The sequence below is a fragment of the Scyliorhinus torazame genome, chromosome 4 (assembly GCF_047496885.1).
Source record: "Scyliorhinus torazame isolate Kashiwa2021f chromosome 4, sScyTor2.1, whole genome shotgun sequence".
Lineage (NCBI taxonomy): Eukaryota > Metazoa > Chordata > Chondrichthyes > Carcharhiniformes > Scyliorhinidae > Scyliorhinus > Scyliorhinus torazame.
This window is the reverse complement of record NC_092710.1, coordinates 256902215-256914302: the sequence shown is the minus strand read 5'-3', so window position 1 is coordinate 256914302 and position 12088 is coordinate 256902215. Positions and strand designations below refer to the sequence as shown.

The 12088-nt window shown below is 44.4% G+C and overlaps 1 protein-coding gene across 6 annotated transcripts in view; it reads right to left on the bottom strand.

Annotated features, from left to right (window-relative positions):
• The window catches only part of LOC140410888 (E3 ubiquitin-protein ligase RNF19A), a 143820-nt gene that overhangs the window by 61121 nt on the left and 70611 nt on the right, over positions 1-12088 (bottom strand). For all 6 annotated transcript variants that reach the window (XM_072499660.1, XM_072499656.1, XM_072499655.1 and 3 more), the window contains 2 exons: positions 10879-11017; positions 2073-2971 (listed from right to left, as the gene is read on the bottom strand). In XM_072499660.1, coding sequence (XP_072355761.1) covers positions 2073-2557 — 485 coding nt within the window. In that variant the 5' untranslated portion in view covers positions 2558-2971; positions 10879-11017. The remainder of the gene's footprint in view (positions 1-2072; positions 2972-10878; positions 11018-12088) is intronic.

Here is a 12088-nt window from a genome sequence, read left to right as displayed (position 1 = left end):
CTGATTCGTGCCGTTTTTGGCGCCGGTCGGCGGACATCGCGCCGATTGCGGAGAATCCCGCCCCTGATCTGGATTTCAAACCACTAGTGGAAAGCATAATCAGGTGAGAAGATTTGAAAGCTTGTTTTTGGGAGTAGAGTTTGGAAACTCTCCTGTGACAATAATCTGGGTAGATTCTGACGAGATACCCATTCACTTGGGGTTCAGAATGGAGAGTGTTATTTGCCTCGTTATCTTGTGTGCTTAAAAGGGGTTTTGTGCTGATGAGACCATTGTAGATTAAGATGTACTCTGTAATCCATGTTAATCCTGAAGCCTGTGTAATTGTTAAAATGGGGGAGGGGGAAAGAGAGAGAATAAAGGGGTATTGTACCATAATCCAATTTTTTCATGTTTAATAAATGTGTTTTTTCTTGTTAAAACAAATTAGCAGCCCTGCGACTCAATTCCTCCACGTTTTATACAAAAAAAGGTCACACTGTCTTTTGAGCCAGGGTTCCATTCTGGGATCTTCCCACCCAGTTATATTAACTGGGGTCAAAATACCACCACCACCGCCCCCCCTTCCCCACATCGATATTAACTGCGGGTGGCCTTAGAAAGCAGATTAAGACTTTCTCCCCTTTAACAGAACAAAATCCAGTTCTTCAGAGCTGCTAACCCTCCTTCGATCCCGCTTTTTCACCAGAGTTGTTGAGGTGCCTGCCCACTCTCGTCTGCCTTTCTCTTTATGGCATGGGCAGCATATTAACGGTCAATTAGCTTGTTAAGAAGCTCAGTTACCTTTTCTTGACTTTTTTCTAAATGGTGGTCAGGCTGACGATTTTGACGCCCGCCTGGCTTCTGTAATATGGAAAACCAGTGTGTTCTCATCAGGTTCATGGCCCAATGTCATTACACTGCATTTTATGCCTATGTATGAAAGCAGCAGTCCTCTTTTCCACACGTAAAGGCCACCGCAAGTGCCTAGTACTGCATAGTCCATAGAAAATACAGTGCAGAAGGAGGCCATTCAGCCCATCGAGTCTGCACCGACCAACTTAAGCCCACACTTCCACCCTATCCCCGTAACCCAATAACCCCTCCTAACCTTTTTGGTCACGAAGGGCAATTTATCATGGCCAATCCAACTAACCTGCACATCTTTGGACTGTGGGAGGAAACCGGAGCACCCGGAGGAAACCCACGCAGACAAGGGGAGAACGTGCAGACTCCACACAGACAGTAACCCAGCGGGGAATCGAACCTGGGACCCGGGTGCTGTGAAGCCACAGTGCGAGCCACTTGCGCTACCGTGCTGCCCACCACTTGTGCTACCGTGCTGGGGGGCATAATCTCAGGTTAAGGGGTTGGGCTTTTAGGAAGGGGATTAGGAGAAATTTCCTCACTCAAAAAGGTGGTGAATTTGTGAAATACTTGGCCTACAAGATGGAAATGTCCAGTTGATGAATATATTCAAGCCTGAGAATGATTATTTGTTCGATCAAAGGGAATCAAGGGACACTGGGATCAGGTCGAAAATCAGCCATGATTTTTAACAATGCAGAATAGACTTGAGGGCCCCACTCCTGTTCATTTTTCTCTTATTTTCTTACTTCACATTTGTATTCAGTCTATTATTAACAGCTCCAATAATTTTACTGTATTAACCCGCTCGCTCATAGTTGTCTGCTACTTGTAGGTGAAAATCATGCATAAACGTGGATTGGACTTGCATAATCAATCTCGCTCTTCCTGCACCCCCCACCCCCAAATAATAAATAATTATTTTTTTTAAATTTAGAGTACTCAATTCATTTGTTCCAATTAAGGGGCAATTTAGCGTGGCCAATTCACCTAGCCTGCACATCTTTGGGTTGTGGGGGCGAAACCCACGCAAACACGGGGAGAATGTGCAAACTCCACACAGACAGTGACCCAGAGCCGGGATCGAACCTGGGACCTCGGCGCGGTGAGGCCGCAGTGCTAACCCACTGTGCCACTCAGGCACCACCACTTATGTGGTAATTCGGTGGAGGAAACGTAACCCATATATTCAAAATGAATCAAACCGATTATCATGCAGGACATACCTACAATCAGGTGCAGGACACCATCGGGCATCTGGATCAGATGCAAGATACCTTCGCAGCATGAACTCCTCATACTTTCCCATCAAAGTACTATTGTTGAGAATCATACGGATGTCTGAAGGATGAAACAACTCAGAACATTCTGGACAGGCAACATTGACCCTACTCTCTGTAATTTCAATTTTCAAATATTGTTGCAAGCAATCCAGGCAAGAACGATGATGACAAGAAATGATCTCTGGGAACTGGGATCGAGGCTGGCTCAGAAGGCAGAGTGGACACTCCAGAGTGCCCAATAACTGTTCGTTACTGGACGATTGTGTTGTCCTGTTGGTGGAGGACACCTTTTTCTCATCGTCATTTTCCGTTTTTGTATGTACTCCCTCAATTGTAACTGTGGACATCTCCAGTTTTGATTTTGATTTAGGTTTCCTGCTGAAGAGGCTGAAGAATTGGAGCTGTCGGTGTTTATTTGGTCTCTTCATGATCTTGAATATATTATAAAGTTACAAAAATGGTCAAGGTTACTCCACTTAATGGTTTTCCAAAGTGGTTGACCACATCTACCAATTTTGGAATCAAACAGCAACTGATCATTGAAAGACAAAATGATCCTTACAAGGATACACTGCAAAAAAAAAACATGGCAAGTTTCTTTTTCCACTTAGAAAATCCAAGTTGTTCGTAAAAATAATTAGCAATACTGAAAGAACCAGTGTTTTGTAGAGCTTACATGAAGCATGAATCACAACACTGATTTTTAAATGGCATGGCACAGAATGGATACACGTAGCAAGTCGAGATAGTAAGTAGTCCCAGAATTGAACAGCAGTGCATGTTGGATGTTAGGTCATGTCACCTTACAATGTTCATTGCTTTGTCCATTTTTGTCGTCAAGCCTAGAAAATATCGAAAGTAAAAGGAGAAGGGAAATCAATGACAAAAATTGTTGCATTACAAAAATACTCAAATATCCTCAAATAATATTAAACCTGTCCATCCAGTAAATGTTATGATAGTTGACATAAAGCAACATCACATGTCAAAGTAGAAAACATCACTCAGAATAGTTACTTCTACTAGAATTTTATAGAATTTACAGTGCAGAAGGAGGCCATTCGGCCCATCGATTCTGCACCGGCTCTTGGAAAGAGCACCCTACCCAAGCTCCACACCTCCACCCTATCCCCACAACCCAGCAACCCCACCCAACACTAAGGGCAATTTTGGACACTAAGGGCAATTTAGCATGGCCAATCCACCTAACCTGCACATCTTTGGACTGTGGGAGGAAACCGGAGCACCCGGAGGAAACCCACGCACACACGTGGAGGATGTGCAGACTCCGCACAGACAGTGACCCAAGCCAGAATCGAACCTGGAGCTGTGAAGCAATTGTGCTATCCACAATGCTACCGTGCTGCCCTAAGCAAGTTTTGGTGCAAGTTTTCGAACTGAACACGAGCACAATCTTCAATTGAAGATCAAAATAGGCTCGAGGGCAAGGAGTTGTAATTTTGCAGCACTTGAGGTATAAAGTCTGTATAAAATGGAACTAGTCATAAATCTCCACTTGAAAATCAATCTCACCTGTAAAATTGGAAATACCAGATACTAACCGACAATAGCAAAGTTACTTGATTCTTCATCTATTCATTCATGTTAAATGTGATTATTGTTGTGCTCACATTGATCTTAAGCTGTTAATCGGTTAGAAAATGAGATTGCTCAAAGTCTAGTTCCTTCATACACCTCTTTTCACTATGGCTCCACACAAGCCTGCCGGTCTACACAATCAGATCTGAACTCTGCAGTTGAATATGGAGTCAGCCAGTATAGTGCACTAATGGCACATTTCCCCAATATCATCTGATCACTTTTGACGAAAGTACAAGAAATTGACTTCAGATTGCTGTACTATTTAAAGGGTTTGTGTAGTGCATCATAGGAAGATCGGAGCAGGAGTAGACCATTCTGCCCTTCAAGCCAGCTCTGTCATTCAATAAGATCATGACTGATCTGGTTGTGGTCTCAACTCTGCTTTGTTGTCTGCGCTCCTGTCTGACTTGCTTGAACTGGAGCGGCACCACAACTGGAGGGGCACCAATATCCTGGGCGGCAGGTTTGCTAGTGCTGTTCGGGAGGGTAAAACTAGTGTGCTAGGGGGTGGAAACAGAAAAGCAGGCCAGTAAGTGGAGAGACTGGGAAAAAAGCGGTGGAAGGGTATTTTTCAGAATGGAGATCTGTAGCTAGTAGTGTTCCGCAGGTGTCAATGCTGGGACCTCTGTTGTTTGTAGCGTATATATAAATGATCTGGAGGAAAATGTGGATCGTCTGATTAGTAAGTTTGTGGATGTCATGAAGATTGGCGGAGTTGCTGATAGTGCCGAGGATTGTCAAAGGATACAACAGGATATAGATGGATTGGAGACTTGGGCACAGAAATGGCAGGTGGAGATTAATCCAGACAAATGTGAGATGATGCATTTTGGAGGATCAAATCCAAGGTATGAATTATACTGTAATGGTAGAACCCTTAGGAACATTAACATACAGAGGGATCTGGGTGTGCAGGTCCACAGTTCCCCAAAAGTGGCAACACAGGTGGCCAAGGTGATTAAGAAGGCATATGGCATGCTTGCATTCATCAGCAGGGGCATTGAGTACAGGTCCCACATTTTAACCTAGTCTCCCAATTCGGTTTAGCTTGATCTGCTTTCATGCCCTTATCATTACCTTTATCTAGGTTTAAAACACCGATTTTAGACTCATACTTTTCCTTTTCAAACTGAATATGAAATTCCATCATGTTATGATTGATGTTTCCCAGAGACTCCTTTGCTGGAAGGTTATTGATTAGTCCTGTCTCATTGCTCATCACCAAATTCCAAATAGCCTGCTCCCTGATTGGTTCTAGAACGTACTACTCTAAGAAACTGTCCTGAAAACACACTATGAACTCCCCAGGCTACCTTTGCCAATATGATTTTCCCAATCGGTGTGTAGAATAAAGTCACTCATGATTATTGTAGGACCTTTCCTACACACCCCATTTATTTCTTCCTGCATACTCTTCCCACTGTGTAACTACTTTTAAGAGCGTTCTATAAACTACTCCCACAAGTGACCTCTTAATTTTACTATTTCTCATCTCCATCCAAACCGATTCCACACCTTACTCTTTTGAGTCATGGTCATCTCTCACTCTGTTAATTATGTCTTTCGTTAACAGAACTATTTCACCACCATTTCTTAGCTTCCCATTATTTTGAAATGTAAAATATCCTTCAATATTTAGATCCCAGCCTTGGTCACCCTGCAACCATGTTTCGTTAATGACTATCAGGTCATACATATTTATTTCTTCCTACCCGTGCTAACAATTCATCCATTTTGTTACGAATGTTGCATAGTCAGACACAGAGCTCTAATTCTGTCTTTTTACAATGTTTGCACTCTCCTGCCTTATCTGGTGTACTCTCAAGCTTGTACTCTATGACTCTTTCTGCCAGACACTGGCTGTCGTTACCCAAATTTCCACTGTATTACTCTTTGGTTTCTTTTCATTTACTGCATCTCCTCTTGCATTATTCTTTCCTCTCACTACTAAGTTAAAAGCCTTCCCGACTGTGGTGATGTGCATCACTGTAAATACATGTAAGTTAGACAGACACTAGAGGGAGCACCAGAAACATCACACACACACACACACACTCGACCAATGGACATTCACGATACACAAGGAGGTGACACTACCACAGGGGGGCATTACACCAACCCATACATAAAGGACACCACACACATGATCAGCCCCCTTCGGCCAGTGGAGACAGTCAGTGAGGAGAGGCACAGGGTTGATTCATTATCGCACCCACCACGTGGAAGACAGCAGCTGGTCAGTCAGTTTAGGTAGCTACAATAGGATTAGCAGTAGTGTCGAACTCAAGTTATAAAAGTGTACATAGTGTAAATAAATGAGTTGAAGTTATTTACACGTCTCGACCTTCCTTGACAAATGCAACACAAGGAAGCCGCTTATGTTACAAAGGAAACATAACAAAACATGGTACCAGGAGTGAACTGCTTAAATCCAGATAGCCATACCTCAGCGTACAGTGACAACCAGCAATACCCAGGCAAGATGTACGGGCTCCCGATTCCGCAGCCGCTCCAGTGCCACGGCGATCTCTGCGAGAACTGGCAGCGATTCCGGCAGGTGTTTGAATTCTACCTGGTGGCAGCCGAACTTAAAGACCTGGCCGATAATGAAAAAGTAGGAGTTTCTCCTCATCCTCGCCGGTGCAAGAGCAGAAGAAATCTTTTAAAAATTCAAGTTCTCCAAGGGGCAAAACAGGCACGACTTCCAGGCAGTCCTGGACAAATTCGGTAAATACTGTGAGGAAAACACACTCCAATCGGCAAGGAAAGGTAAGAGAAGCGGCAGTACTCACCTTGAGGCCAAGGGCCCGGACCAGAGAGCGATTTGGGTCAAGGTCGGCAGCCATCTTGCTAAAGGGACTACACTAGCGCAGTTGCACGAGAAGTGCGCAGAACCGGAAGGTTCATTCGCGCATGCGCGAGACGCCATGCATGCGCAATCAAGAAAACGGCCATCGGTAAAGGAACAGCGATCTGCGCATGAACAATCGCTTCCTACGTGCAACGTCACGCGTGGCATGACGTCAGAGGCCCCAGACCGCACCAATTTAAAGGGGAAACGTCCCAAATCAAAGAAAAAATCTTTTAAAGCTGTAAAACAACCTTCCTTCACCTGGAATGACAGCACAATGCCTCAAATTGAACCAGGAAATGAATTTAACCTCCGAAGAACCCTGCAACAAGCAGTTACCTACGCACAAACTGATGATACCGACCTTTACATTTTTTCTGGACCTCGCGAGGCCAATGACAGCTCCATGGTCCTATACGACTATGACTCGGACGAACCTTTTGTGTTGCACATTGGTGACCCCCGCATTGAATCCGACGCAGATGCGGATTCATTTTTCGGATTTGAGGATCTTCAACCCAGCAGATATGACGTCCCAACTCATCAGTGCAGGATGATGCTGCAGCCTGAAATCAAGAGACAGAAAGCGTTACAAGCCCACAGAGAGCGGCCTGCTGCCACACAGAGCGTGGTCCACGCCCCGCTCAGGGTTCTCGACTCTACGAAAGACATGCAAGACTCCACACCGCAGTCCTTGCAGGAACAAGACGTGACTCCAGCGTCACAAGACTCCACAGCAAGCTCGTGGACAGACTCCATAATTGCAGAAACGCAAGACTCCAGAGCGCAATCCTTGCATGAACAAGAAGTGACTCCAGAGTCACAAGCCTCCACAGCGAGCTTGTGGACAGACTCCACGACAGAAGGAACGCAAGACTCCAGAGCGCAGTCCTTGCACGAACAAGAAATGACTCCTTGTCACAAGCCTCCACAGAGAGCTCGTGGACAGCCTCCACAATAGAAGCAACGCAAGACTCCAATGCGCAGTCCTTGCAGGAACAAGATCATGAGGGTCTAGCAACCTCCTCTGACCAACTAGCAGCAGACGATGCAAGTCTGCCATGCTCACATAAACAGCAAGAAGGCTATAACAGTCTACCACACTCCACTGCACAGCAGGACGACCATGACGGTCTATCATGCTACAATGAATGGCACAGCGCTGATGACTGTTCAAGCCCAAATGAAGACAAGCCAAAGGAATCGCCTCTTCTAAGCCTGAAGAAAAAAGGATTATGCGCTGACCTTCAGGATCATTCTAGCCGAAGAGATATTAATAATGCTGCACAGTCACAGAAGGATGCTGAGGATTTGCTAAAGAAATCACTTGTATGTCTAATTGTATGTCTAACTTGCAAGGAGCAGACTGAAAATTGCCATTGCTTTAGTACGGATCGAAAAAATGGACAAGACATTGATCCTCATTTAATGGAAATAACACCACCTGAATCATATCTACAGCAGGGACAACTGTCTCCCTTCAACACAACGCCGCAAAGTCCCAACTTCGGAGACCAGCAGTTAGTCAGTAATGACTCTTCAACCCCTGATGGGAATATTAATCGCATTGAACCTCTGCACACTCTACTGATAAATGAGCAGAACATTGGAGCAAGAATCCTGAGGACACCTACATCGAGTAGCCAGATAAAGCACTTAAAACCCACAGCAGTTTCAAGTGAACCAATTGTGCTTTCCAGTGATGGTGAAAATGCAGATAAGGTCGACCCGATTATCCATTGTACCACATTAACTCCAGAGATTAAGCATTTATGTCTGGGGAGTAGAATGTGGGCAATTGAGAACAGTAAAAGAGAGACTGTGACTGTGCCAGTCCCAGCAAAATCAGAGCCAGAGACTATGAAGGCATGTACATCAGAAAAGGATGCATATGAAGTAACTGAGAAGAAAATTGAAACGGACTGTTCTTTGGAAACTAGTACAATGACGAAAGAAACATTGGATCTAACATTTGATGCCCTACATATGGGAGAAATTGAGGGAAATGAACAAGGTTCTGTAATGTCTGGGGGAAGATTTAAAATTCCAAAGAAGAAAAGCCCAAATGAAGGACAACGGCAAGACAATGACAGTCCACCCACATTGTTTGCACCACCAGATGAAAACTCTGACAATTTACCCAACCCTTGTGAACAGCAAGCAGCTACTGAGGATCTACCCACGGTATGTGAAACGAGTGACGACAGCATCCCACTTCCCATGCAAAAGGTGCAAAGTGACAGACCTCAGCTAGTGCATACAGAGGCACTCGACGATCACTGTGAGACCACTGGTGACTCCGGTGACACCACACTATTTCCACCTTCAATTGCTCGAACCTCTCCACTAGTCAATGCACTCCTGCATGTTCCGACTCCAGACGTGCAGCTTCAAGAAATCTCAACTGACTCCAGTGAACCTGCTAAGACTCCGGACAGGGAGCATCAACAAAAAACAGACCAGACTCCAGATGGGGAGCAACCAAACAGCGACTCTGATTCACGTAAGCCAGACTTTACTCCAGACAGGCAGTGTCGCAACCTCAGTGATGGCACGCTCAGGGTGACAGCAGATGCCACAACGACAGGAGATGGATCACGTGACAATCACACTGGGTCACCAATAACAAGCAGCAGCTACAGTCCAAGAGGAATACACCAATTTTCACCACAGCTATGTCCACACATTTGTTCCACACCGACAGTGCGGCCAATGACAGCTCATGCTGGACAAACCCAGTATTCAAGCCTGCAACAGCCAGCAGTCTATGCAGCATATTCTCAAACAGGCCAGCACTACGGATTGCCCACTAATGGAATCAAGACCGAAGGAGGACTAACGCCAGCGCAATGTGCACTACAGACTGGATGCCTTAGTTACTGCCCAGGATTTGCTGCACCACAGCCTGGCCAGACAGCATATTCCTATCAGATGCAAGGTTCTAGTTTCACACCATCACCAGACATTGATGCGAGCAGCAATTCTGCTCCAAATCGACATGCTTCAACGCTTCTCAGCAAAATCACCCTTCCAGCACAGCATGTGGCCAGAACCAGTATGCACAGTCTCATCCGACTTCAACAACTGGCACATCCATGACCTCGAATGATACTGTTGATAGTAGCTCTTCAACGTCAACACCTTATCAGCTACCAGATGCCACCCGACAGCACCACCACAAACATAAAAAGAAAAAAAGAAAAAGACTCCAAAGTGGACAGCGCAGTGATTCCACCACTTCTTGGTTCCTGTTGATGCCGTTCATAACCAAGTGAGACATTTGACCATGATGATAGATGGTTTATGGACTCACATGAATGATTTGGACTTATTGTTTAATCACCGTTCCCATGACTTGTATATACCTTACCTTCTCTACCTGTTCTTTGTTCAGTTTTTCTTAAAGTGTACAGAAAATATGAACATATAAAAAGGGGAGGATGTGGTGATGTGCATCACTGTAAATACATGTAAGATAGACAGACACTAGAGGGAGCACCAGAAACATCACACATACACACTCGACCAATGGACATTCACGATACACAAGGAGGTGACACGACCACACGGGGGCATTACACCAACCCATACATAAAGGACACCACACACATGATCAGCCCCCTTCGGCCAGTGGAGACAGTCAGTGAGGAGAGGCACAGGGTTGATTCATTATCGCACCCACCACGTGGAAGACAGCAGCTGGTCAGTCAGTTTAGGTAGCTACAATAGGATTAGCAGTAGTGTCGAACTCAAGTTATAAAAGTGTACATAGTGTAAATAAATGAGTTGAAATTATTTACACGTCTCGACCTTCCTTGACAAATGCAACACAAGGAAGCCGCTTATGTTACAAAGGAAACATAACAAAACACCAACCACCTTAGTTATACGGCTCTCCCCTCAGCACGGTTCAGTTGAAGCCTGTCCCAATGGAAGAGCTCCCACATCCCTTGGGCCAGTGCTCCACGAATTGAAATTTATTTCTTCCAGACTGGTGTTTGAGCTACGCATTTATCTCTTTGTACTTATTTGCCCTATACCAACTTGTTCGTGACTCAGGTAATAATCCAGAGATTTTAATCTTTGTGGCTCTGCTTTTTAATTTGGGCCTTAGCTGCTCAAAATCACCAAACAGAACCCCTTTCCTGGTCTTACCGGTGTCATTGGTACCAACATGGACGAGCACAGCTCGGTCCTTCCCCACCCACTCCATCCTTTAATATCATGGCTGATCTGATATTAACCTCAAATCTGTACCCCACTTACCTTCGGTAAATTATAATGCAATATACATACCTACAGATGTGGGTTGGTGATGCCTTCCTGTTCTGCTAACAAACCTAAAACCCAGTTTCGTTCATAGTCTTCGATTTTCCAAGGGATTTTCTAGCAATGCAGGTGCTTTTCCACTTTCTGGTCAGTCACTTCTTGATGCCTGGTTGGTGAGGAAACAGCATATTCAGAAGATAGAGCCCAAGCTTGCCTTCAACTACAGAACAATAATCGCTACAACTTCTACACTTATACAGTTGTCAGCAACTATTAACAATGGAGTATAAAAAATGTTCTTCTTCACAATAACATGGATTCCGACATAGTCTTTTATACATCAAAATGTTTATTGACCTAAAGCAAAAAATATCTCAATTGTCCACAACTTATAGTTAGGCATTTTGCCCACAAGCAATGCCCACATAGGTAAAAATGTTTTTGTGATGATGAAATGATTACATAAATCCGAGAAGATAATGTTCACATCTGCAGCTACACAAAACCGTGGTTAGACCCCACTTGAGGTACTGGGAGCAGTTCTGGGAACCACACCTTAGGAAGGATATTTTGGCCTTGGAGGGAGTGCAATGCAGGTTTAAAAAATGACACCTGGACTACAGGGTTTAAGTTTAAAGGAGAAATTACACAAATTAGGCCTGTTTCGGCTGGAATTTTAGAAGGTTAAGGGGTGATCTGATCAAAGTATTTGAGATATTAACAGGGAAAGGCAGGGTAGATAAAGATAACTGTTTCCACTTGTTGGAAATTCTAAAACTAGGGGGCAAAATTAGGGCTAGACCATTCATGAGAGATGTTAAGAAGAATTTCTTCACTCAATGGGTGGTGTGGGTTTGGAACTCTCTCCCACAAACAGCAGTGAAGCTAGATCAGTTGCTAATTTTAAATCTGAGATAGATAGATTTTTATTAAGCAAAGGTATTAAGAGATATGGGCCAAAGGCAGGTATATGGAGTTAGGACACAGATCAGCCATGATTCATTGAATGGCAGGACAGGCTCAAGAGGCTGAATGGCCTGCTCCTGTTCCCAGGTTCCTGTGTAACTTGTTGGGAATGGGTGCTAGTGAAGAACTAGAATATACTGTGAAATACTTTGATCTGTAATAAAAAAAACCTATTAACCACATTACAAGACCATCTTCCACCTCAGACATTTGAACATGGATTGTTGCAAGGCACAAAAAATGAGAGAGTAAATGCCAAGACAGGACTTTG